We start from the raw sequence: 27,996 nt of genomic DNA, 5'->3' as shown, positions 1-27,996 counted from the left end.
CATAGACCACACCTGCTTCTCTGCTCCTTGGCTTCAGCTTTGCCTTCTCTTATGGAGAAGCCCAGTCAACACTTGTACTCTTAGACATGTACTTGGATATTCAGCTACAATGGGAGAGAATGTGCATAAGGGACTGAGGATTGACAGAAGTTTTTCCCACTTTTTTTCTTTTTTGCTCTATTATATGGTTTGTTTTTCCCTCACTGATTTTAAACAAATTTCTGCTTTGGGAGAAAACCCTACAACTTTCTTAAGTCCAAAAATTTCTTTCTTTCTTCACTTGTTTGCACAGAATTTGTGAAGGTAAATAGGAGTCCTATTCACAGTAATTTTTTCCTTCTGTTTTACAGTCTTCAATACAGCAATCAAATAATGAATAGATATTAAAATTAGCACAATTCATAGAATCATAGAATGGCCTGGGTTGAAAAGAACCACCAAATGATTATATAGTTTCAACCCCCTGCTATGTGCATGGTCACCAAACACTAGACCAGGCTGCCCAGAATCATATCCAGCCTGGCCTTGAATGCCTCCAGGGGCATCCACAACCTCCTTGGGCAACCTGCACCAGTGTGTCACCACCCTCTAAGTGAAAAACTTCCTCTTAATATCTAACCCAAACCTCTCCTGTCCTATCACTATCTACCCTATCACTATCCACCCTTGCAAACAGCCATTCCCCTTCCTGTTCATACATTCCCTTCAAGTTCCCTTGGAAGGCCACAGGGAGGTCTCTCTGAAGCCTTCTCTTTTCCAAGCTAAACAAGCCCAGTTCCCTCAACCTTTCTTCACAGGAGAGGTGCTCCAGCCCTCTGATCATCCTTAGTGTCATAATTTATAAAGAAAATCAATAAATAGTATCAAAGTTAGAGTTGTAGAGGTAAAAAATACTTACAGTTTTTTTAGGTAAAAGATCATATACTCCTTACTGTCCTTGTTACTAACCCCAAAATATTAAATTGTACTAATAATTTAAACTTGAAGTGTAATAAGGTTAATTACAAGCTCAAATTGTAGATATCTACTGCACATCTCCAAGAGCATTAAGAAAAAGCATAAAGTGGTGGAGACAGTGAAAATTTCAATCTTAGATAAATAACCTAACATATTAAACCATCGTCAAAGGATTCTTTTGAGATGTTAAGTAGAGAAAATAAAACACAGGACTAAAGCCCACAGGGATAAGCATTCAAAGAAATTGATTTACTTTCAGGGAACTCATTTTCAAAACATAAATCTGTAGGACAGTCTGAAATATGACTAATCTTAATACATATGTAAAAATATTAATGTATTTTGATGACCGATAAAGCCACTACATACAGTAAGTCTTTTTTACTTTTTGTGAATATGGTTCTCTGTGGTATATGGTTCTCTGGAATGTTAGAGTTAATAAAATGAGTAAACAAAATAAAGACCGACATTGCAAAAATATTGAATTTTTCTGCAAGGCCAGGTTTTATCTAAGTGAGGATAAAGTGGAAAGGGATTACATACAGCATTTTCTGTGCAACAACAAATAGTCAGGTTAAGTAAAGGAGAAGAAAGAATGTTAGCAGCTCACCACAAATCCTGGCTTGCAAAAACAGGAATAACCAAAACTGGGGTCACTCTGAACACAGATGCCATGTATACAGGGGTTGGATGTGCACTCATCAACATCTAACTCACAATGCAAGCCTTCCCATCCTGCCAAGAAAAAGATACAAATAAAAGAACACTAAAATCTAGAACAATCAATCAAACATACAGCTATGAGCAACTATAATTAATCCTCACATCTATTTATACAGTATATGGGAGATAGTACAATGAAGTATCTTTGAACTGTGGTTTCCCCAAGTAGAGGAAAAAAAAAAAAAAAAAGCAGTGAAAAGTCAGAACCCAAACAATACAGACGTTACATTCATACTCTACTGAAAATCTCTTGGGGAAATGAATATTTGCTGATATTTATTTTCATAAAGACATAGGTAAGCAAATGAATAAAACTTGGATATATTCCTGATTAACTGAATTAACTGACTTCACAGGTTTCCCTTCACCTACAGAATTATCTGTATTGTTAGCTCTCTTGTGTCTAAGAATAGTCAAGGGTAAAATGCAAACCAAGCCACTTTTTTTTTTTTTTTTTTCCTGAAATTTAAACTGAAAGTGTATGGAAATACCTATTTTAATTTTTTATCTTTCTAACCTGCTAAATTTGTGCATAATCATCATACTGAGGAAAGAAAAGTGGAGGTATAGACAGATTACAGCAGTTAACAGTACATAAAAGAAAGGAAAATGTTTAAGAGAGAAACTGCATTGTGTAGAAACAGAAGTTACAGCCCTTAGCTGGTAAGCAATTTTTAAAAGTCTATATTCAAATATACTTACATTATCAGTAGCTTAAAAAAATATTTTTTTTTTAATTTGTTAATTTCTTGTGTTTGAAGCAAAATGATAAAAAAAATACATCTTAGCTTTTAAGTAATTTGTATTAGTGAACAGTTATAAAAAAACATGTATACTATGAAAGACAGGTTATAACTCAGACTCTGAAGATCAGGAGGGACTGTTGTGATCACGAATTCTGACCCTCTATATGTCAAAGACCAGAAATTTTTACTCAGTGGTTCATATATCAAGAATGCAGCATCTTTAGAGATTACTGAGTGTCTCTTAGACACAAAAAACATTTAAAAAATAAAATATCGATAAATAAATAAATAAAAAGTTTCATCTAGGTGTAAGTTTATTCCTAGAAGTAATGCAGTCCTAGTAAGCCAAAGATATATTGCCTTATAAATGAGATATAGTCCTGAAAAGATTAAATCTGAGACTGCAGGACAATGTGGGCTAACTGTGACATACTTCCCTAAATTGCAATAGCTGTTTAATTTGACCTATGGAAGCACAAGAAAACAGCTGCATTCCACCCAGCAGATGTAAGCATGACAGTGTGTGGAATAAGAATAAGAATACTGAAGTTAAAATTTTCAAAAATTTTCACCAGTCAGATGAAATTTTAACCAGTGCCCCGTCAAATGTCGGTTACCTTTCTGACACTGACAGGTGTACCCATTGACATGATCTTCACAGGTTGAACCATGTAGACAGGGTGATGAATTACACTCATTAACTTCTATTTCACAAAACTGTCCAGAAAATCCAGCAAGACACCTGAAGAAAACAGTACAATGTGTTATACTATGCATAGTCAATTGTATAAAATATATTTATGCGAAAACATTTCATCTAATCCGTGCACATTAATAAAACACAACGTCATGTATTCCTTTCCAACTTAAGGGGCATTTCATTGAAAACCATGGAGATAGATTAATGATGGCAAAAATCATCCACAAATTCTGTATTTGAACTGTATCAAACCCAACAATCTCAACTGCAGTTTGCTGCTTCTAACATGGTTCTTATCGTGGTTTGGGGCGTCTGTTTGCCTAATAATATAGTTTATTTAGTAAACCAGCTGCAGTTTTTCTTTGGAAAAGTGCTTGTTGAGAAATGTTACACTATCAACTATAGCTACACCATAGAAGTCAACCTTTGGGGACCATGTTTTTGATTATCATTCTAATCATCAAATATCAGTCAACTTAAAGCAAATTTTTCTGTACCTTTCTTCTTGTAAATCCCATGATCATTAACACCAAAGAAGATCCATAACATAATATAGTTCAACATTAATATAAACAGTTCATAATATACTTCAACATATTATAACTTTACAATTGGCCAAACACACTAGCAATACCTCTAACGAAACTCAGAAATCTTGCTAATCTCTTCAATGAAAATGATTGTGTAAATATACCCTTGCATACATAATCCACAGCTGTGCAGATTCAAATGCATTCTGCAGAGCCCCAAAATGGTGTTTACAACATTTAATCTGTTGAGATGTGTTTTAATACGGATACATTTCACACAAGGTAATGTATTCAAAATCTAATGTTACCAGCTGGGTGGCATACATCTTGCACGTCTCCTTGTCTATAATGAAGAACATAAAACTTTATGCCCCACTTACAGGAAGATGAGTACATCAACAAATTGCCTTTGAGTAAATGTCACTTACACCTCAACATACCATACACTGTGTGAATACAAAATACATCATTAGAATGAAATATCTGCAGTGTTTACCTTAGCTTTCCAGATCCTAATGCAAAAGAGAAGTGAGCTGGATCACATAACAGGTAGATGTAACAGTTCAAGAAGAATGATAGTATTATTTATTGGTAATTATATTTTGATTTCTTCCTTGACTATTGAAACATTTTTTCACCTTATATGGAATACATTCCAGATGATGGTAATTTGGAATCTATCAAGACGATGAAAGTAGAACAGATTTTCCAAAGCCCATACCACCCACAGAATACAGTGATGTTACACTGTTTGGAAAATGTACAAACTGAAGCATATGCTACTATATTGCAAGTAACTAATCATAGAATCACCACAGTTGGTAAAGACCTCCAAGATCATCCAGTCCAATCATCTACCTATCATCAGTATTTCCTACTAAACCACATCCCTCATGTCATGGTTCTATGTTTTTTTGTTTTTGTTTTTTGTTTTTGGGTTTCAGTATTCCACATCAAAACATCATGTAGTGTATGGGGCATTAAAGTATCACTGCCCCAATTCCAAGTACCTATCCCTGTACATTACAGCAGTCACGGGATCTGGCCCTTCCGGGGTGGGGGGGGGCGCTCTCTTGCTGCCTTGCAGTGGGTGCTGGAGGGTGCTTTCCTAGCCGTTCCAAGCTTTTCAGGTTTGACTCGGTTCCGGGAACTCTCTCTCTCTCTCATCTTGTCTGATTTATTCATCTCAATTTCAATTAAATTGTATATATTGTGTTATCTTGTATTCCAATATTATAGTAAAATAAGTTTTCCTCCATAGATTGTTGCCGCTGCTCTTTTCCTCCCTTCCTTCCTTCCCATTTTTGTGGGACTGGAGTGGGGGGGGGGAGGGCAGAGGCCTGTCGCCCCTGTCACGGACATAGATTGATCTCGTCAACTCCGTGACAGATTTATGGCGCCCAACGTGGGGCACGATAAGCACAAGCCAAACCCCAAATAAGTTGTACCTCCTTAGATTTATGTAAGCCGCATAGTCCCTGATTCAAATACTGGCTTAGTTTCTCAGGATCCCACAGGTGTTCAAGAGTAAAATCCTATGACACTGCGGGTCCCCATGCTTCTAAGACCTTTCCTAAACCTCTCCATATCCCCTGCCAGTCATCATTGTCTAGTTTTGGAGAAGACTTATTACAAATGAATTGGAATACATTCAGGAGAATTGATGACACGCACACCACCATGACTATTAATTCAGGATTCAAAAAACGTTTGACAAACCGAAAAGAAAACCCGGAGACTGGTCTGAACATCGTGTTGTTTGTAAAATTAGCTATTCCATTTGGGATGTAGCTGTTTGTGAAATTAGCCATTCCTTCTGGGATGTAGTTGTTAGTGAAATTAGCCATTCCTTCCGGGATGTAAATGTCAAAATTCATATCATATCACATTGCAAGTAGGTATAACATAGGTGTCTCCATCAGTGCCATTAGGTAGCTATATACGGATGCAATTCCAACACACATAAGTGCAAGATGGATTATCGGCCAGTAGGTTGTGAGTAACACCATTGTTTTAAATCCTTTACACAGCGCCCCCACGATAACGAGTGGGTTCATCAGAGGTGCCTGCTAAAAAGGGGTTAATGAATTGAAGCTGACAAGAGCAGGGGAAAAAAAAAAAAAAGGCACTACCCAGACTAAGTAGTGCTCAAAGTTTACAAATATCCCAGAACACTGGCAGTACGCCTAATCTTTCAAGGTCAGGTTTTCTAGCACAGAAACTTGAACTACTGATAATGCTCCCTAACGAAGCTCTCTAAGAGCAGAGAGAAAAAAAGATCCGTTCTAACAGCTAAAAAGCAGCTCATGCCCCACGTTGGGCGCCATAAATCTGTCACAGAGTTGACGAGATCAATCTATGTCCGTGACAGGGGCGACAGGCCTCTGCCCTCCCCCCCCCCACTCCAGTCCCACAAAAATGGGAAGGAAGGAAGGGAGGAAAAGAGCAGTGGCAACAATCTATGGAGGAAAACTTATTTTACTATAATATTGGAATACAAGATAACACAATATATACAATTTAATTGAAATTGAGATGAATAAATCAGACAAGATGAGAGAGAGAGAGAGTTCCCGGAACCGAGTCAAACCTGAAAAGCTTGGAACGGCTAGGAAAGCACCCTCCAGCACCCACTGCAAGGCAGCAAGAGAGCGCCCCCCCCCACCCCGGAAGGGCCAGATCCCGTGACTGCTGTAATGTACAGGGATAGGTACTTGGAATTGGGGCAGTGATACTTTAATGCCCCATACACTACATGATGTTTTGATGTGGAATACTGAAACCCAAAAACAAAAAACAAAAACAAAAAAAAAACATAGAACCATGACACCTCAGTACAACATCTAAACATTTCTTGAAAACCTCGAAGGATGACAAATTAATCATCTCCTTGGACAGCCCGTTCCAGTGCCTAACGACTCTTTTGGAGAATAAGTTTTTTTCTAACATCCAACCTGAATCTCCCCTACCACAACTTGAGGCCATTCCCTCTAGTCCTATTGCTAGTCACACAGGAGAAGCAGACCCCTACCTTGCCACAACCTCCCTCCAGGTAGTTTTAGAGAGATAAGGTCTCCTCTGAGCCTCCTCTTCTCCAGACTAAACAACCCCAGTTCCTTCAGCCACTCCTCGTAAGAGTTGTGCTCCAGACCCCTCACCGGCTTTGTTGCCCTTCTCTGGACACGCTGCAGGACCTCAATGTCTTTCTTGTAGTGAGGGGCCCAAAACTGAACACAGTACATAGGTGCGGCCTCACCTGTGCTGAGTACAGAGGGATGATCAGTTCCTTGCTTCTGCTGGCAACACTATTTCTGATACAAAATTACAATAATTACAATATGTGAGAGAAAAGTGATGAATAAGTCTTAGTGAGTGAGACATAGAGTGACCTGTATGGCATTTCTGCTACAAAACTTAAAACAAAATCTAATAAAATATAGTTTGGACTTTTATATAATTGCCAAACATCAAACATCAGAATCTAATTTGGAACTGGATTCATCCTACCTAGCTTTCTTTATCTAACTGTTGTAATCACAGAATTCTTCCCCAGTGGAGCAGAAAACACATAGGATGTTCCTTCTCACTGAAAGTTTAAATTATTTTCTGTATATACCTTTGTCTTTCCTTTGACTATACAACATTATTAAGCAGCTTCTTCTCCAAGATTTGGGAAGGAGAATCAGAACAATGAATGCCAATAAGATAATGCAAATAACATTCTGTTGGCAAATAACAGAAAAAATGACAACTAAACAAGGGATATCTGGGGCACTTTAAACACATTTAATGTTAAAACCTTGTACTCTGGTACGCTTGAAGGCATCTTGCTTTAGAAAAATAAAATAAAAAAGCAGTTAAAACAAACTGGAAGAACTACAAACTTATAACTCCAGACAGAATGCCTATGCATAGTGAGAAGGCTTGCTTCCAAGCACAGAAGAAAAGATTAAAGGTCTTTTTCAGAAATATCCATTTGGAAGCTTTAAATGGACACCTTTTTATATGCCATGTATACTCTTGCTATGAATTGCTATCAATTTGCATGTACTTGCAAGAATGTACTCCTTTTCCTACGTTAGGTAATTATTCAACATAAAGAATATTTAATTTGTTTCTGTTTGTTTTGTTAATACTACAATACCACGATGTTGTTTGCTGGTGTTCAGATAGCATAATTATATATAAATGATATGATTTTCCTAACTGCAGAGGCAGGCACTCTAGTAAGTGAACAATTATGAAATCACTAATAGTAAGCAAGCTACTGATAACTATTTGCAATTCATAAAACATCATCTTAATGTCAGCAGCTTTCCTAAACTACTTTGTTAAAATTGCAATAAATCTTATTGAGGGTATTAATGAAGTTAATGATTCTTAAGAGATGACAAGAACTTCAGTCATTTCTGAAATTTTTGTTTGCCTGCACTTTCCCTCATTCCTCCTCCTTGTATTTATATATATGTTCTTCCCCTCCACATTGGCCCTTCCCATAGCTGATTTCTTTTTGAGGATTAGGAGAGACATAAACAAAAGAAAGTAAATTAAAAAGACTTCAAAATTTTAAGTAGATATAGAAAATAGTTCTTGTGCTATAAGTGGCATTAAACCCAATCAAAGGCTTTGGAATAAATTTGCACAAGGGATACGGCCATTCTGCAAATGAAACACAGGTATTTAGATAGCTTTCATATCAAGGTTTGACCACTTCAGATCGTGTCTACTGATTAAAATTTAATAAAAAACAATTTATACCTTTATAAAGAAATGCATATCCAGGTTTAGTAGCAAATAACTCCTAGAGTTTATCTGATAAAGAAAGAGAACACACTGTGAAGGCTGAGCTTTTAAATTTACAAAGGTATCAACATGAAATCAATAGTTCCATAGTGAAAGGCAGCAGAAAAATACTGCTAATTTTCTGTAAAAAAAAAAAAAAAACAATGTTTTCAGAATTTAATTTTGACCAGTTAGTGAAGATTATGGCAAGCATATTCATTCTATCATTTCTCAGAATAACAGAATGATTAAGATTGGGGAAAAAAAAATAAAATCAAAATCAGCTAGTCATCAACTCACCCCCAGTGACTTAAACTGATCCTGAAGTGCAACCAAAACATGCGAGGCACTTCCAAGTTGAAATTCCTAAATTCGGACCAAAATATATAGGTAAGTTTAAAGGTGCTTTTCTGTATACTTGTCTCTCAGGACTACTGGCTGATACAATTCTTCAGATGAGAAGTTACACCACGAGGAAGTTGAGTTTGTCAGTTATCATTTTAGCAGATAAAGGCATTGTGAGAGCTAAGATGATAAACAGCAGGAGTATTAAAAGAATAATAGGCTTACGGCAGGGTATTACAGATGAACAAGGATCCAAACAGCAGCGATTTTAAAACGCAAAAAAAAAAAAAAAAAAAAAAAAAAAAATCACCAAAGAAACAGAAAATGAAAGTAAAATTCAAAAAGTAAAGTATGATTGTTTGAATTCTATCTTGAGAACAAAAATAAAATCATCATGAAACAGAAAGAATAGAAGGGTCAGGCCCTGCTCTTGGAGCCAATGACACTGACTCTGGTGGGGGGAAGAGAGGATAACCTAACATTGATCTGCTGGTTCTATGACTGGTTTTACACCTCTTTCATCAGAAGTAATAAAGGTACCAGCTCTGGGACAAGGACTGTTTGCACTCATGGAAGACTTGCATTCTTAGTGCAAGCCTCCTGTCTTCCCAGTAGCTAGCATCAATTTAGCACGGGATTCTCCTTCCTTGCCTGTATCCCTGTACTTGTGAAGAATACTGGGAGTTATAAAGCAGAGACACTTCCAGCCCTACTCTGGCTAGAAGCATCTCTGCTTAAAGAAAAGATGTTCATATCATAGAAGATAGATAGAAAGACACCATGTTTCTATTATAGTTGAGTCTTCAAATTTAGCTTCCAATGGGAAGTTCAGCTTGAGAAGTTATCATTAGATGATTCCATCATGTGAGAGCTGCACTCTCACCTGAAAAAATGGTGGTGACAACTGTGATCCTCATGTTATGTCTTGATGACACCGAGAATCATTTTGCCCATACAGCTAGTTAGGCAAGAAAATTAAAAGTTTTTAACTTTCATACACATTTGATGTCAAAAGTGTTTGCAGACACCTGGGAAGGTACAGTCATTGCAAAGCAGTAAGAAAACTTTGCTCTCTGGGTCCTGAATAACAGCATTATGTTGGGAAGATCTGTCATATTCAACATCTTTGCTTTATTAAATGATTTTCATTATGGTTTTCATTATGATTCACTATAATTTGATAGAATCTGCTATTTGTTCTTGCCTCACAGTCACTGTGGTACTTGGATTCAGTAACAGCGGAGGGAACAGTCTGAAGGGCTTTATGCACAACATGGCTAGGATACTTAAATTGAGTGAGGCATCACATAGAATCAGGGGACAGGTGGGAAAGGCACTAGAGAACAGACCTGTAATGGACATGGTATAAAAACAATCTAGAAGCTTGCAGCTGGCCTGGATATACAGATCAGGCTAAAAGAAAGATGACTCACTTAGCTGTCTAAGGACCTGCCCATTAATAGAATGATGAATTGACCTTTCAATGTGAGGGAGCTGTATAGGCAGAAAGACAACTGAGTTATTAGGGTGCTGCCTACATATACTTGGCTGACCTATTTAGAGAAAATGAATCAAGGCCTATTAAATATTCCTATCAAATATTTTGTTAGTAAGAAGAAAACACAATGTAATTATTAATAACTTTACTACAGGTAGATTTACAGAACTATATATGAAAACATTAACGTTTTATCTCTATTTTATCAGTATTTAATATTTAATATTTTATCAATCAGAGGTCAGGTAAAGTGCTATCTACCTAATTTGCTCTGTTTCAAAGTGCAGCAGATGTCTTATTCCTACTCTTGCTAAACAGTGGGTCAGATCAGCAATTTATTATAATCATCCTTGTCTTCACATGTAATTTTTTACAATGTAATGAAGCATCTTTTGCACTTTATAAGACCAATGCCAGCCCTTCACTGATGCTCTTTATATCAATTAACATATTTAACTTGGCAAATGCAGCAAAGAAACGGACATTATGATTTATCAATAAGGTAGAAACATACACTTACAACAAATCTGCAGAACATACATAGAAGAATGAAGTGGTTATTTTTCCATTAGTGAAGAGACGGTCAGATCGAACTTAAGAACATCAATGCTTTTGCATCAAAGTAACATTTTACTTTTTTTTTAAAGAAGAAAGCTAAAAGGGTGGCAGAGGTATCTATTAATTAATTGATTCTTCACACTCCAGCATAAACTCAACTAGCCACAGTCTCTCAAATTCATGGTTACTGAACAAAACACTAACTGCAGAAAAAAATCTTGCAGTTACTTAAACAACAAAAAAATACAAGTACTAGACTAGAGGGAATGGCTTCAAGCTGCGCCAGGGGAGATTTAGGCTGGACATTAGGAAATATTACTTTTCTGAAAGAGTGGTCAGGCACTGGAATGGGCTGCCCAGGGAAGTGGTGGAGTCACTGACCCTGGAGGTGTTCAAGGAACGTTTGGATTTTGTGCTGAGGGATTGGTTTAGTGAGAATTATTGGTAATAGGTGGATGGTTGGACTGGATGATCTTGTAGGTCTTTTCCAACGTTGGTGTTTCTGTGAATCTGTGATACTTCTATACAAATAACAGATTTTGTATTTAGATCAGTATCAGAAATATTTAACTAAGAGATAAATGAACTTCACAGACTAGTTCAAGTGTCTTATGCAGAAGTGGAGTCATTCAAGCCTCGTCAGAACTGTTCCACAGTAATTCAAGGTTGCCAAAATATATGTATTTTGCTGATTATGGATTGCATTTCCATAAGAGTAGGTAAACCACTCTTTTAAATGAAAGCTCAGAATGCCCTACACAAAACTCTTGGGGAAAACAAGCAAACAAACAAAAAAACAAACAGCAGCAATAACTGTCATCAAAGTTTTATTTCATGTTAATTCTGAATTCTATGAACCATTGACATGCATGAATTTCTACTACGTGGAATACTACATAAAAAAATTAAAAAATTTCAAAGTCATCGAAGTCATGAAATCATGAGTTATAAAAAGACTTAAATGAAAATGAAAAATTGACTGATTGATTGATTGTGACAATTACAGGTGTAATTTTTTTTTTTTAAATGTATGAGTAAGCTTCTACCCTCAGAGAAAATCTGAAAGAACACAAATGTCAACCAAATTTTTCCTCACAACTTTAATTCATATGCTGCTATAACTCATAGGTCTTCAAGTCTCTTTTGTAACTAATTGCTCTGTGAGTCTATTTTTTATCTATACCCTTATCCTCTACTCTCCTGTTCTTTCTTCATCTGCCTTGTGACCTTTTATAGTTTATGAATAATTTGTATACCTGTGACATATAAGGTTCAGAAAAAAAGCCATGGTTTCTGCAATACAGAGTTTATTAGGTTTATCTGAGAGCAAGGATTAACAGTAACAGTAGTTATAAGAGAGCATTTATGCTGTAACCTTTACCTGTCTATTTGAATAATTAAACCCAGTAAAATCAATGAACTTTATGGACCAGTCCAGACTGTAAAATCTGTTTGGGACATCAATTTTTCTTCATGAGCATTAATCTTAATGAGTAGGGTAATGTTTTGTTAATACTTCTTGGTTTAGTAATAGGACTTCAGGAAGAATAATAGATCAGTGAGAGAAGCACCTTTCCTGATCAACTGTCTTGGGTAAAATAATCTCGTAAATGTGAAATCTTTTTTGACATTAGTCAAAATCTGCATTTTCAAATCTTCATTTTCTGTGCAAAATAAATCTAGTTAACAGCTCTACTGTAACAGGCCAGCTCTGTCACTGCAAATTTATATTGAGATAGCTATACATTATTAACAAGCTATGAAAAGTCACTGGCTAAATGTCATGGAAGCTGAGATATAGCTGCACCTTGGGATTCATATAACAAACAGTTTAGTTTTAATCATCTTGGACCACAAGGTGCCTTGACATTTGCGAGGCAACTTTTTCCTTTTTAACTTCCACTGGAATCAGACCTTTATTATCTCAGCCATAATTCTAAACTTTCAATGCGATAGAGTTTCACCTTCTAAATTTAAAAAGTAAAAAAATCGATCAGATGTGGACCTTATCATTCATTTAATCAATGCTCACATACAAGCTAAGAAAGTAAAAAATGGGAAAGCAAGAAAAACTAAATAATTTGAGCATCCTCAACATTATCAGAGATGTCTACTGCTAAATGCATAAAGCTTTCCTTAGTATTAACTCAAAAAACGTCATTAGTTATATTCCTTATAACTATTTTTTTGAAAGCAAGACCAATAGCTATAGGGATGCTACTATGATTGTGACAGAAGTTTCACAATCATAGTGAATTCACAGAGACAAAGATTCACATCACAGAATCTAAGCATTTATAATTAACTGACAGTGACTGAATCCCAGTGACATCTCATTGCTGTAGAATCAAATCCTAATACCAACTTCCTTCAGCTGGGAACTCTTTCTTCCAGATCTTTCACTGTTCTGAGCTTTGCATTATGTATTTCAAATAACTTTCACAGTGAATTTTACCAAGGCCTTCAAGTAACACTAAAAATACGGAGCCGGATGACAAGCATAATGAATTCATCTTGGAGGAAATTGGTTCACATATCAGTCTAAATATGAGTCTGCCAGCCACAGCTTTTGAACTTTTACTACATTAAACTCAGACATGGTTATATTCTAAGAGAAACTAAAAAAAATGAAGGCATGACATCAAAACAAGTTATCTGTTAACTGATCATCTGCCTGAACACTGCAAATGTGACCTAACAAACATTTATAACCTTCTTCTACTTTGAAATTTTGAAAAAATAATAGGGGAAATAAAATCCCAACACCTGTTTTAAAGGATTCCTATACTTGTGTGTGCATGTGTGTGTGAACCCTTAACAATTTCCACAATCCCATAGCACAGAACTTTTCTGTTATGGTGGTTTCAGGGTTGGGTTAAACTGACAGTCTCCATAAAGCTATTGGCTCAGAGTTCAAAGTAATACAAGTCCACAGCCTTAATATCAGTAATACTACTGAAAATTACTTCTCTCACTGTACTTTGGATCATCTTTCTAAGGAAAGGATTTGAGAAAACAGCCAGTACACAACTTACAGACGTCTTCTGAGAGAGCTCTTCTCAGATTATTTTCTCCAAAATCCTTTTCTTCCCTAGAGTGACACTGCAATTGTTAATTTTACAACACTGACAATGAAGCTTTCACCGGCTACAAGTCTAGTATATCGTATTTCTTTTTTTTAGTATATAGTACTTTTTTTTTTTTTTTTTTCCTTTTCTTTCCTCCTTGGAACTCTCCTTGGAGACACTGTCAAGAATGGAGAACATTTATTTATCTCTAAAATAAAATTTTGCTTAGAATGAAGTAAAAATAAATAATAGCTCTCCAAGGCTGTCAGGAAACATTAGTTCTATTTTAAAGAATAGTGAGTGAGAACCAAAAAGAAAAAATTTCATAATAACACAGTTGAGTGTATATTTGATTTTAGAGAGCTTTCTTCAATTTATTCCTCTACAGTTATGTTCCCATTACTTTAACACCAGAGTGCCTCCTAGATATTTATAGCCTGAGATAGCAAGAGTAATCTTTTGCCTTTCTGCTTTCTTTCTTCGATTATGAGAGAAAACATTCAATGATTTTTAGACAAAAAATAAAGTTGAAAAGAGGAGATGCATTTATATACTGTAAGAGATCAAGGTTCAGACCACTTTTGCTCAAATTTATGTCCTGAGTTTTAGTTACAACATTCTCCATATTAACCATCCATTGCTCTGGAATGTAACTTTGCAAAGGTAAAATGAATTTCAAAAGGATAATTAAACTCTCTCTCAGAGAACTGATTTTAGAACAGGAGTCACAAACCCTAAGTTTGTGACCTTATCTGTATGTTCACTCTTATTTCAGATTTCATCAGATTAAGATTAAACTTCAGATTTCATCATAGGCATACAAAAGTGATTTAAAGATGTAAGACATTTACTGTTTTTTTTTTGTTTGTTTGTTTTGTTTTGTTTTTTACCCCTGTCTCTTTTGCATATTATTGTCTGATTATATCATAGAATACCAGAGTTGCATAAGACCTCCAAGATCATCTAGTCCAACTGTCCACCTACCACCAATACCTCTCCACCACTAAACAACATCCAAAAGTTTCTTGAACACCTCCAGGGACGGTGACTTCATCACCTCCCTAGTGGGTAAATGTAAGCAGCAGCTTGTTTTTAGGAGAACTGCCCCTGAGAACATACAATGCTAGATACATCAGCACAAGGTGTTATCACTCTCTTTGTGTGGAAAACAAACAAATAAACAAAAAAACAGCAAAGCAGTGGTTAAGGCAGTAGAGATCATAGCTAGAGCGTTACTCCTGACTATAATAACAAAAGTGCAATGTGTGTTAAACAAAACTACTTTTTTACTAGTCAAGAGTCACAACACTACTTGCAACACCATATTTTTATTTATAAAATTCTCTAGCCAATAAGACTTTTTATTCTCACAGAATGATTCAGGACAACTACAACACAACCTACACAATAGCTAATAGAAGTTCTGTTCTAAGGTCATTCCATTATTATCAGTAGTGTTCCTGCAGTAATCCTCATTATAAGAGACCTGAAATTTCCTCAGTCCATTTGGAGGCATGCTTTATTTTCCCTAAGAGAAAAAGCAGGTTTTACTGCCAGTACAGTCTCCCACTGGGGTTATCATGGACATTCGTACTAAGTGATAAATTATGTACTTGCTAAATCACAGTTTGTGGGGTGTGACAATGTTATAGGAAAGGTTAATCTGTGGAAGATCAGGCTAGAGTGAATACAGTAAAATAGCCAGAATGACTGGGCCTTGATGAAACCATATTGAAGTTAACACGTTCTTTTGTTTATTTTTGTTTATTTATTAATCCATCCAATTGGAAACTGCAAGCATTTCTTCACATACAGTAGTATGGGGAAAACTAAAGCAGGAACTGGCATGCGTGTGTCTTTGAAGGACTAATGAAAAAGCAGCATTCAGCTGTTTGTTAAAATACTCCATACCTACACTCATATTTCATAAACAGGAAAGCTCTCTGGTCCATCCTTCGAAGAGAAGTCTTTCTGGGCTTACAGTTTTTTTCTTCTACATGCATGGATATGTTAAAACAGATTCTTAGTCAACGTAAATGATCATAACATCAGTTTTGTCATCTTTGTGCTATTCAGGCAATGAGTCTCAGTAATGGATTCAGAAAAACAGCTTCATATCAGACTTTTTTTTTTTAATTTCTTCTTATAATCTAGAATTTTAAAAGTTGGAAAGACCCCTAGTATCATCTAGTTCAACCATCAATCCATGGCTGTTACCGCTCTAGATCATATCCATCAGTGCCATATCTACTAAGTTCTTGGAAACTTCCAGGGGATGGTGACTCAACCACACCCCCAGGTAGCCTGTACCAATACCTCACCACTTTTTCTGAGAAGAAAGTTTTCCCAATAACCAACTCGAACCTCTCCTGGTGCAACTGAAGATCCTATCTCTGTTTCCTGGGAGAAGAGTCCAACACCCACCTTGCTACAAACTCCCACTCCCCTGAGCATCCTCTTCTCCAGACTAATATCTCAGTTCCTCAGCCGCTCCTCCTAAGACATGCACTTCAGTCCCCTCACCAGCTTTACTGCCCTTCTCCAGACGCTCTCCAGGGCCTTTATGTCTTGTAATTAGGGACCCAAAACTGAACACAATACTTGACATACGGTCTCACAAGTGCTAAGTACAGAGGGATGATCACCCTCCCTGCTCCTGCTAGCAGCACTATTTCTGTAACAGGCCAGAATGCCACTGGCCTTCCTGGCTACACTGCTGGCTCATGTTTAACTGTCAGCTAACACGCCCAGAACCTTTTCCTTCATGCAGCTTTCCATCTACTTAATTACATTCTTTCTAATTGTCCTAGAGAATTGTTGCTACTAGAAAAGTCCTTAAAATACGATAATGTAGAGAAAACAGTCTCTAGCTTATTCCAACCAAGACAGAAACTGAAGATTTTTTTTGTTGTTTACACCACTCTCTCCTCCAGCCTCCTGAAGACAGTGGAACAACAGCAAGAAAATCTAATGAAGTTTAACAACAACAAGCGCAAGGCATTGCAATTCCAGATATAAGTACAGACTAGGAGAAGAACTCACTTAGAGCAGCCCTGTGGAGAAGGACTTGAGGATCCAGGCGGATGAGAAGCTGGACACAGGCCAGTTAGGGATCTGTGACTCGTGGTGTTCCCTAGGGGCCGGTGCTAGGTCTGGTCTTGTTCAATATCTTCACGGATGACCTTGATGAGGGGACTGTGTTCACCTTCAGCAAGTAAGCTGATGAGAAAAGCTGGGAGGAGTGGCTGACATGCCAGAAGACTGTGCTGCCATGCAGCAAGAGCTGGACAGGCTGGAGAGCTGGGCAGTAAGAAACCAGATGAAGTTTAACATAAGCAAGTGAAGAGTCTTGCACATCAGGAGGAATCATTGCAAGTATCAGTACAGACTGGGACATGACCTGCTGGACAGGAGCCCTGCAGAGAATGAACTGAGGGTCCCAGTGGACAACAGGTTGGCTCATGAGCCAGCAGCGTGGCCAAGAAGGCCAATGGAATCTTGGAGTGCATGAAAAGAAGCATAGCCAGCAGATCAAGGAAGGTGATCATCCCCCTCTACTCTGCCTTGGTCAGGCCTTACCTGGAATAGTGTCTCCAGTTCTGGGCTCTCCAGAACAAAAAAGACAGGGATCTCCTGGAAAGAGTCAAGCAGAAGGCCACAAAGATGATAAAGGGCTTTGAGCATCTCCCCTATTAGGAAAGGCTAGGTGACCTGGGTCTGTTCAGCTTTGAGAAAAGAAGACCGAGAACTTATTAAAGTTTACGAATACCTGAAGCGTGGGAGACAAAGAGACATTGCCAACCTTTTTTCAGAGGTCTGTGGGGACAGGACAAGGGGAAATAGCAATAAAGTGGAGCATAGAAAGTTCTGCATCAGTATGCAAAAGAACTTCTTCATGGTGAGGATAACAGAGCACTGGAACATGCTGCCCAAAGAGGCTGTGGAGTCTCCTTCTACAGAGATATTCAAGACCTGTCTGGCCGCCAACCTGTGCAAGCTGCTGTAGGGAGCCTGCTTTTGCAGGAGGGCTGGATTCAATCTCTAGAGGTCCCTTCCAACTCCTATAATTATTCAATTCTGTGATCTTCTAGGTTCCCTCCAACCTAAGCCATTCTATGACTCTATGGTTCTATCAATATGAGAACAGTATAAGAAGGGATATACACATTTTATTTACTGACTCTGCAATAACTTAGCAAAAAGTTGTCTATAAACAATTCATAGAACTCAGCTGGAAAATATCAAATAATTTCACAGATCTGCTTCTGAACAAGTGAGTAGAATAACAGCATAGCTGTATTTTCCTCTGCAAGATCACATTTCTGAATATTTAATATACTACTAAGAATAATTTTATCCAAATAGCATCAATAACATTTATCTTTCTTCTTACCAAGTTACTGCAAATGGCATCATAATTTCTACTGCATTGCAAACTTCATTCTTTTCCATTACTGTTTATGGAAAGATCTATTTGTCACAGTCTCTATTAACATTCTCTGTTTATCTTTTATTTTCCCCACTCTTTCCCATGCTGTCATAAAATCTTTACCCTATAAAAGACTTTGCATTAATCATTGAAGCATCTTGTCTTTTGCAGAAAAATACTCTTTAGTCTTATTGAATAATAGCTTCCTTCAGTTTTTTGGAATTAGATTCCTTCAGATTTTGGAATTAGAGCTCATATCTCTCTGTGGAAGAGCTTTTTCCAAGCTTGCTTGTGAGGGCCTTCTGCAACAAAGAGATTCTTGAAGTATTGAGTTACCAATCTTAAAATTTCTTTTGAAAGGCTTTTTCAATCAGGAAACAGAAGCTTTCTTTTTTTTATTCAGTTTCATTCGGCTTACAGATATAAGAAGAATCCTTTGCCAGAATAAACAAGAAAAAGAAGTTCTAAGCTTTGTCTTTGACAGAGTTTGGACTTTCAACAAGGAAGTTCAAGTCATGAATGGCTATCACTGGTTTTGACCGAAATTATAGATGCTTTGCATTTCTGAAATTAAGTCCTCAAAACAGCAGAACAAAATTTATCTAATTATTTACTTAAATCACTCAAAAAATCTATGGCTTTCTTTTTAAGAAGATAATAATCAGAGAGCTTAGTAACACAGAAAACCCTCACAGATCCATGCACGATACTTCACTCCTACAGCTGAAAGTCTGTTTTCTATCATTATTTTGTGGTATGTTTAAAATATCTTCTTCTCTAAAGTAGAAGGTATTCTCAACTACTCTTAAATATGCTTGATCCTTAGAAATGAGAAATTTGTTACTCCTGAATACAAAAGATTTTTATAAGAGTTTGAGATTAGCTCCACATACAGCAAATTTCCATCTAAACCCATGAAAGGGGAAAGTGTTTTTGTTGCCAATTTCAGAATTTCTAAGGACCACTTAGAATCATAGAATCACTCAGTTTGGAAAAGACCTTAAAGATCATTGAGTCCAACCACAATCTAACCATACTATCCTAACTCTAACAACCCTCTGCTAAATCATGTCCCTGAGCACCACATCCAAACGGTTTTTAAACACATCCAAGGATGGTGACTCAACCACCTCCCTGGGGAGCCTATACCGGTGCTTAACAACACTTTCTGTAAAGAAGTTTTTCTTGATATCCAACCTAAACTTACCCTGGCACAAGTTAAGGCCGTTTCTCCTCATTATGTCACCTGTCACCAGTGAGAAGAGACCAACCCCGCTCTCGCTGTAAGCACCTTTCAGATATTGAGAGAGAGCAATAAGGTCTCCCCTCAGCCTCCTTTTCCCCACACTAAACAGCCCCAGTTCCTTCAGTCTCTCCTCACAGGGCATATTCTCCAAGCCCTTCACAACCCTTGTTGCCTTATTTGGACCTGCTCCAGCACCTCAATGTTATTTCTGTACTGAACACAGTACTCGAGGTGAGGCTTCACCAATGCCAAGTACAGGGACAGGATTACTTCCCTAGTGCCACTCACCACACCATTGCTGATACAAGCCAGGAGGTTATTGACCTTCATGGCCACCTGGGCACACTGCTGGCTTATATTCAGCCATCTGCCCATCAGTACACCAAGATCCCTTTCCATCAGGCAGCTTTCCAGCCACTCCTCCCCAAGCCTGTAGGGTTGCCTGCGGTTGTTGTGACCAAAATGCAAGACCAGACACTTGGCCCTATTGAAACTCATACAGTTAACCTTGTCCCATCAATCCAGTCTATCCAGGTCCCTTTGTAGTGCCTTTCTCCCCTCAGGCAGATCAACACTCCCTCCCAGCTTAGTGTCAGCTGCAAACTTATTGAGGGTGCACTCAAACCCCTTATAAAGATTGTTAATAAAGATGCTAAATAGAAGTGTCCCCAGTACTGAGCTCTGGGGGGACACCGCTCATGGCTAGACCTCCATTTAACTCCATTTAACACACTCTTTGAGCCTGGCCATCCAGCCAGGGTTTCACCCAGTGCAGCATACGCACATCCAAACCATGGGCAGCCAGCTTCTCCACGGGAATTTCGTGGGGGACAGTGTCAAAGGCTTTACTGAAGTCCAGGCAGACCACATTGACAGCCTTACCTTCACCCACTTCATCCAAAATCATGTCATCGAAAAATGTCATCGAAAGGCAAATGGGATCCTGGGCTCCATCAGGAGAGGGGTGGTCAGCAGGAACAGGGAAGTGATTGTCCCTCTCTACTCGGCTCTTGTGAGGCCCCATCTGGAGTACTGTGTCCAGGTGTGGAGCCCTCAGTACAAGAAAGACATGGAGATTTTGGAAAGGGTCCAGAGGAGGGCGACTAAGATGATCAGGGGGCTAGAGCACCTCCCCTATGAGGACAGGCTGAGGGAGTTGGGCTTGTTCAGCCTGGAGAAGAGAAGGCTGCGGGGCGACCTCATTGCAGCCTATCAATACCTGAAGGGAACCTACACCCAGGAGGGGAGTAAACTCTTCATAAGGGCTGACAATAGCAGGACTAGGGGAAATGGATCCAAGTTGAAGGAGGGAAGATTTAGGTTGGATGTTAGGGGGAAGTTCTTTACGAGGAGAGTGGTTAGGCCCTGGAACGGGCTGCCCAGGGAGGTTGTGGATGCCCCGTCCTTGGACGTGTTCAAGGCCAGGTTGGACGGGGTCCTGGGCAACCTGATCTAAATGTGTATGTTTGGTGGCCCTGCTAGGCAGGGGGGTTGGAACTACATGATCCTTGAGGTCCCTTCCAACCCGGGTGATTCTGTGATTCTGTGATTCTGTGATCCAAGGTGACTAAGCGGGTCACCTTGTCACAGAATGAAATCAGGTTTTTCAGACAGGATCTACCATTCGTAAACCCATGCTGACTGGACCTGATTCCCTGGTTGATCTTTAATTGGTCTATGATGGCTCCCGAGATTATCCGTTCCATAACATTCCCCAGCACTGAGGTAAGACTGATAGGTCTGTAGCTACCAGGATCATCTTTCCAGCTCTTTTTGAAGATGGGCATCACATTTGCCAGTCTCCAATCTGCCAGGACATTCCTGGTTAGCCAAGACTGCCAAAGAATGATGGACAGTGGCTTGGCAACCACATCCACCAACTCCCTCAGCACTTTAGTGTGCAATCCTTCCAGTCCCATGGACTTGTGAGTGTCCAGCTTTCGGAACAGGATCCATCTCATCATAGATCATGCAGGTCTTATTCTGTTCCCCATCCCTATCTACCACCGCAAGGGGCTGTATTCCTAGGGGGTAACAAGTCTTACTATTAAAGACTGAGGCAAAGAAGGCCTTAAGTACCTCAGCCTTATCCTCAACAAATTGCCCTCAGCGTCCAACAACGGATAGAGATTCTCCTTAGCTCTCCTCTTAAAATTTTAGCCCCTTAAAATATTTGGTTAAATAATACCATGAACTCTCCTTAGAATTCCCTTTAGCATCTGAGGCCCTCCTGGATTTTCAAAATATGTACCAGTAGAGTGTATTAAATAACAACATTAAAAAGTAAACTTTCAAAGAGTACACAGATGAGCATTGGAAGTACTGAGGAAACAATAAGTAGTAGTATACTTATATATATATATGTACTCTACACAGAGATACAAAATGAAACCAATGAATTGACTGTTCCATCTGTTTTTATTATTTCTATGCATTTATCTACTTGTACTAACTTTCATTGATCCAGTGCACTCATCATGAGGGCAGGGAGGAGGTGCACAAAGCATGGCAAGAAAGGGACCATGCCATTTCACTACAATGCAGCAGAATCACAAGATTTGGGTCATGTTCACAAGCTAAGATTTCCTTCAGGGTTCATACAAGAATTCATCAAACCACATTCTCGTCATCTAAAATGTTGGTATCTAGATTAAAGCAGTAATCTAATACTGGGGAGCAGTTGTTGCTTCCTGAGGGCAATTCACTCCACTTCATATACCTGTCCTATCTTGCAACCTCTGGAACATGATCTAACTGCCGATTTCAAGACAGGATGATTGATAGTTTGAGTGTGCCTGTTGGTCTGTTCAGTATTAGTAAAATCTATACAATTTGTTTACACAGATGTCTAACTTATGCATAGCAGATTTCAATAAGATGGACCTCGTTAGTAGTTTTATATTCCCAGGACGTATCAGTAGTTAGATCTTGTGTTTTTGAAGCTAGTTAGCTAAAAAACTTACTGCTTGCTCTCTAGGGCTTCTCATTATTTTAAGCATCTTTACATTTAAAATTTTTCTCTGCTTATAAGTAACCAGGATCTACAAATTTTGCTCATGAGAAATATTTTATTTTTAAAAGTTTTAAGTTATAGACAAGTACTGTTTTTGTTGCCTAAAGAACGTGAAAAGAACTCAGTGTTCCAAACTGAAAGCTATCCTGAGGGAAAAATCTACAGGAGTACACTAGATTATAAAAGCTTTTCATTGAAAAGTAGTTTACTCTTGGAAGCTGTCTTTTTGGTTATTGCTAAATTACCAAAGATACTGCTCTAGATGTAGGAGGTTTTTTGTAACAGGGCAAGTCTCAAAACTAAACCCAATTTGGTGCCTTTCCTGGGATTAGTCACATATTTCCTTAAGGACGTCTGAAACTTAAGGATACCTTGTTTGCATAAGGTCATCTGGATAAGAAGTCTTCATAAGAAATAAAGAGAAAAGTAAAGTACTCAAACCAAATTACATCAGCCCCACAGATCAATAGATAACTGAGCTCCTAACAAAGATGAAGCCTTCTAGGTCACTAAGTGATGGCACATTAAAGGAGCTAGTAAAGTACAGCAGAATACGGATTCAAGTAGAACCTTTTAGTTGGCAAGAAAGGGAACATTATTATCCATATGATAGGAGAGAAGTTTCTTACAGGACACGCAAGGAAGAATTTGGATCTGTGCAAAAGTATTTACATGTATTTTTTTTTGTTAAGGGAATTGAGGGCACATGAACTATAAACAAAGGGCCATTAGCAGGAAGAACATCAACGTAAATTGGGGAAAACAATAATGGGAAGATACAGGAAGGAGACAGAAAAAAAGAAGGCTTGTGTAAACAAGTTACTCATCAGTACGCTTGACTAACCAATCCTTCCACACAGCCTGTGCCAGCCTATTACTAAATTCCATTATTGTTTTCTGTACGCCCTTGCTTTACTGTGTGTGAGGATTTGAATAGCCAGTTATCTCAAAGTGGGACCATGCACTGAAAAGAGCATCAGGAGAGACCCAATGTCAAGGACCGCAACTGGGCAAGGGCCAGAGCATGGATATAGGACTTAAGGTCTATGCTAGTATTTGAAGGACTCATGAATAAAAATTTATTTGTGAAAGATGGAGATGTTCTATGCAAGTTCCATTACTGAAAGCTAAGACCAACAGCCTGAAAGATACATGTCCACTTTTTTTTTTTTTTTTTTTTGGTGTGTGTGTGTGTGTGTGGTTTTCTTCTCTGAACCATTATAGGACCTAACGTGATAGCCATGTCATAGCCAATTTTTCATGCTCCTTCACTGTGCTTGACTTGAACTCCTTTGTGTTTATCAGCTGATATTATAAATGAATAGCTCATAAAATGCTGCAGGAGAACAGGAGAGATGTTAATCACAGGGATAGCCTTAATATAAAACTTGCTTTACTACTTCCATTAGCATAGGCTTGCAATTACTGAATCCTTCATACTTTCCAATGGATTTATACAACAGAATTGTGAAAAGGTGATTAACAGTTAATTTATTGTTAAGACCACGACCAGCCACCCTACCCCCATTGAATCCCCAGAAATAATTTCATAGCAGATGTCTCATTTGATTCTGTATATGCCAGTTAGACTTTGGATGGTTCAAAATCAAGTGAACTGTAGCAAGCTTGGTTGGAGCACACATTCTCAGTTTTACAAGTAGTTTTAACACAGCTTGTCCCCTGCATCTCACTTTCTGAGTCTTTCAGCTCAGAAGATACTATCTTGCTGAGGGTACAAACCCACAGGGTTTGTGAAACACGGCAAGGCTGCTGAACTGGGGCTTATGAGGCACAGTTTGTCTGGATTTGTCTTAAGCTTGCCTGGAGCTTTGCTTTAGCATTTTAGCTCTAACAGACTTTTATCTAACTTGTTTTGCTTATCATTGTACAATTATATGGCATTATGGCTCTTGTTACAGTATTTCTGATACAGCTCTGTGAGTAACAAAGAGTGGTAACAAGTACCATTCTAGTATTCAGAGTTTATTGTAAGTGGAATAAATTATGTGGTATTGTGAAATACATGCACTGGACAACAGAACAGGCTTTGAGAAACATAAACACATAAATAAGTCTTAACTATTATTACTATGACTGAACAACAGTAATTAGATAATTTATATGGTAAGTATTAGTACTTTCCTAACTAGGCTAATAATACTTTTTTGCCTGTCAAGATCCCCATCAGACCAACACTAAATTTCTGGATTTACATATTAAGCAAGTTTTTGTGCAGACTGTGCACTCAAGTGTTATGCAATATACCAGGAGAGGGAATCAGATATAAAATGTTGTTGAACCTTTTTTCCCTAGCTTTTTAAGCACTACAAAGTTTGGAAAAACTCTGACAAAGCTCCAACAAAGTCCTTTACCAACCCATTTTTATTTAGGAAAGAAAAGGAAAGTATCACTGGGAAAAGATGCTACTTTTTCATGACTAGTTGCTGCACTAAGAGTTCTCCCATGGTGGTGAAGGTGGAATGCTGGCAAACTACCTTAGCAAGGAGAAATTGTGATATATTAAAAATGTCTCTAATGGCCAAGAGCAACTCATTTAAAGGCACAACTATTACCTTAGATTCCCTAGAAGCATGATCAGACAATATTGCAATCTGTCCAGGTTACTACCATCCATAGCAATTTCTGCACAGCAGTCATTTTAAGAGAGCATATAGATCCATTTAACAGCAGTAGAGAACAACACTGTCAAGTCAGTTTATTTATCAAGGGACATATTTGACTGCCATCAGTGTAGTTAAAACACTTAAAAACAGTACTCCTGCAGAAATAGATGAAGTACCTCTTTGAAAGGCTGGACAAGGCCATAATAATTCTCAGAGACATGAAAACAATTTTGACACAAAGAAAGAAAATAGAAAAACCGATGAGAGCATTTAAGTGCAAATGTAGTACTTACTGCACTATTTTAACATGCATGTATTGCTTTATTCAAGGTAACTGTAGAAGAATAATGTAGAACAGTTCTGCATGCCAACTTCCTGGATGAAGTGTAAAGAGGTCAATGGGGATGAAACAGGAACATGCTTTTAAATAAAAGCTCTACATACTAGCCACAGTGGTGGTCTTCTCCTTACAGTATCGTTGCTGAACATTTCACCATTTTAACACTGTGTGATCCCGTATAGAAATTCTCCAGGCTTTGCTCTTAATACATACCTTCCTTAAAATATGCACAGACACTACAGCTAGTGGCAAAAGCAGAAAACGAACATAGTAAGGACAAAAAAGAACATTTAAAATAAATCAATACTTTCAGCTTCTCAGTGAGACCAAATGAATAATGTGAATTTTTTTTTCCCCATTACATCTTTTTTTTTTTTTTTTTTTTTTTTCCCCTCGGTATATTTTTCTTAGAAAAGCAGATCTATTGCAAATAAGAAGGAAAAACTTACGGTTTTCTTACACTTAGTGGTATCTTACAAACACTGATGACAATTTATGCTAAGCTACCAATGCCACTGTCAACAGATCGTTTCCAGTTCTGGATTTAAGATAAGAAGTGGATTGCCACCACACTCATCTCCTACTTCTCCATAAAACGCAGAATATTAGCATAGAGATGGTGTTAGGAAGTGCTCAGTCATAAATTGTACTTGTAAAACTTGGTACTAGGTATTATCTGTCTTAAAAACACAAGAGGACCATTGTACATTTTGCACAAATAGGACTGTCAGCTTCTACGACATGGAAAGGATAGGAAGCATGAGCACAACACCAATAAAATGGCAAATACTAAGAAAGTGTTATGTAATAACCCTAACTGCATTCACTAATGATTTTTTTTCTTTTAATTCAATAATTCTGACCACTGTATTGATAAAACAAGATCATAGTTCCACTATCCATTTTGTCCATCTTAGCACTCACTGCAGCACTCTCTAAACAGCTGAACTGTACTCCAAACAATAGGACAGCTCTCATTCCTTCAGTTGTCTCCGTTGTATGCTATAGGTTAAATAACAATACTAAGCCTAACTTCAGCTGATGAAGTAAAAAACTACTAAGCTGTGCAAGACTCTGCAGAAAGTTAAAATATCATTATGAAGTACTCAAGAATTACAATCAGCATTATACTTGAAGGCCTGATTTAACTGACTCTTTCTACCTGTATTCATTCTTCCCTAGCAGTGAGCTAATATGAATATTCATTAGGAAAGTTACCTGAACCTTTTTAAGGTGTTGTTTTAATTTATTCCTAACTTGCTCAGATCTTAATCATGGGAGGTGATCACCTCCCTCACTTGCAACATTTCTGAATAGGTCAGCTAAAAAAAGCAATCCATTCTTTAGACACACTATGAGTTCACAGGGGGGAAAAAATAAACACAGCCAATTTGTCATGGTCTTGCAAGCAAAATCTTACTCTACCAGCTGAAAAACTGATCTAGGCTTTCCATATAATAAAATCTGGTCGTGAGAGGAAGAGGAAAGGGAGAAAGATGAAGCACAAGAAATAATAATAATAAAACCAAACCAAACCAAAACACAAACCTATACACTAAGCAATCGTGCTTTCAAAAATCTCCAAGTATTTGATTTTGGCAAACTGAGTAAACAAAACCATGCATGACATCTAAGTGGGTGTGGAAGTCTGCTGCCCAGGGTAAGCATTCAGATTAGTGCAGTCAGGGACAGGAAAACTCATTTTGAGACTAGCTCTAGGACAAGATATCACCTGGAAGGGAGTGAGGAGAAACAAACAGGTGGGCTCCATTGACTGGCTCAACTCAGTCACAGAAATCTGTGGCAAAAGCCCTCTTGGAAGGTGTTTTGGGATGATACATGAAAATGACAGGTAGGAACAGACAGCACACACGTACTTACCCAGTATAAAGCATGCCCAACCAATCTGGTTCTTTCCACAGTAAAGCGACTGGGCTGCAGCCAAGATGAGGGCTCTGCACACAGATCAAGCTCTACAGCATATCACCACACTGCATGTGACTGCACCTGAATGTACTTTCTGCATCCTCCCAGCCCCACAAAATGCTCAGGTCCCTGCTCCCTAGGAGCTGTATCTACGCACAACAGCCAAAGCCACCCCTGCCATGAGTGCACAACAGACCCCACCTCCCTAGGCCCCAGGACATCACCAGGTGGCCGATGGAAAAACAGCTAACAAGCAAGATCCCACCAATCAGGCAACAACTGACAGAGCTACTGGCTGATGAGCCCCCTGGAAGCTATTGGAAAGTTCCAGAAGTAGGAGGCTGTAGAGACCATTGCTAGCCAGAGAGAAATTGGTCACATCAAACAAAGGGGGAAACGGGCTATGCTGAATGTGGCCTTTCCTGTATGCTACAATTGTCAAATCCAAATAAGAGCAAACAAAAACTAAGACATCAGCTAATTAGATATCATAAAAAACAGCCAGCGTGCT

The 27,996-nt window shown here is 38.2% G+C and overlaps 1 protein-coding gene across 1 annotated transcript in view; it reads right to left on the bottom strand.

Moving 5' to 3' along the window:
- The window catches only part of EYS (eyes shut homolog), a gene marked incomplete at both ends in the record, with an annotated part of 656,806 nt that overhangs the window by 344,960 nt on the left and 283,850 nt on the right, over window positions 1-27,996 (bottom strand). The window contains 2 exons of the mRNA XM_079532608.1: window positions 1,568-1,692; window positions 3,044-3,168. Of these exons, the coding sequence (XP_079388734.1) occupies window positions 1,568-1,692; window positions 3,044-3,168 (250 nt within the window). The remainder of the gene's footprint in view (window positions 1-1,567; window positions 1,693-3,043; window positions 3,169-27,996) is intronic.

This window comes from Tetrao urogallus (assembly GCF_951394365.1).
Source record: "Tetrao urogallus genome assembly, chromosome: 2".
Taxonomy (NCBI): domain Eukaryota; kingdom Metazoa; phylum Chordata; class Aves; order Galliformes; family Phasianidae; genus Tetrao; species Tetrao urogallus.
The sequence above is the reverse complement of the archived record's forward strand: the minus strand, read 5'-3'. Positions and strand labels throughout refer to the sequence as shown.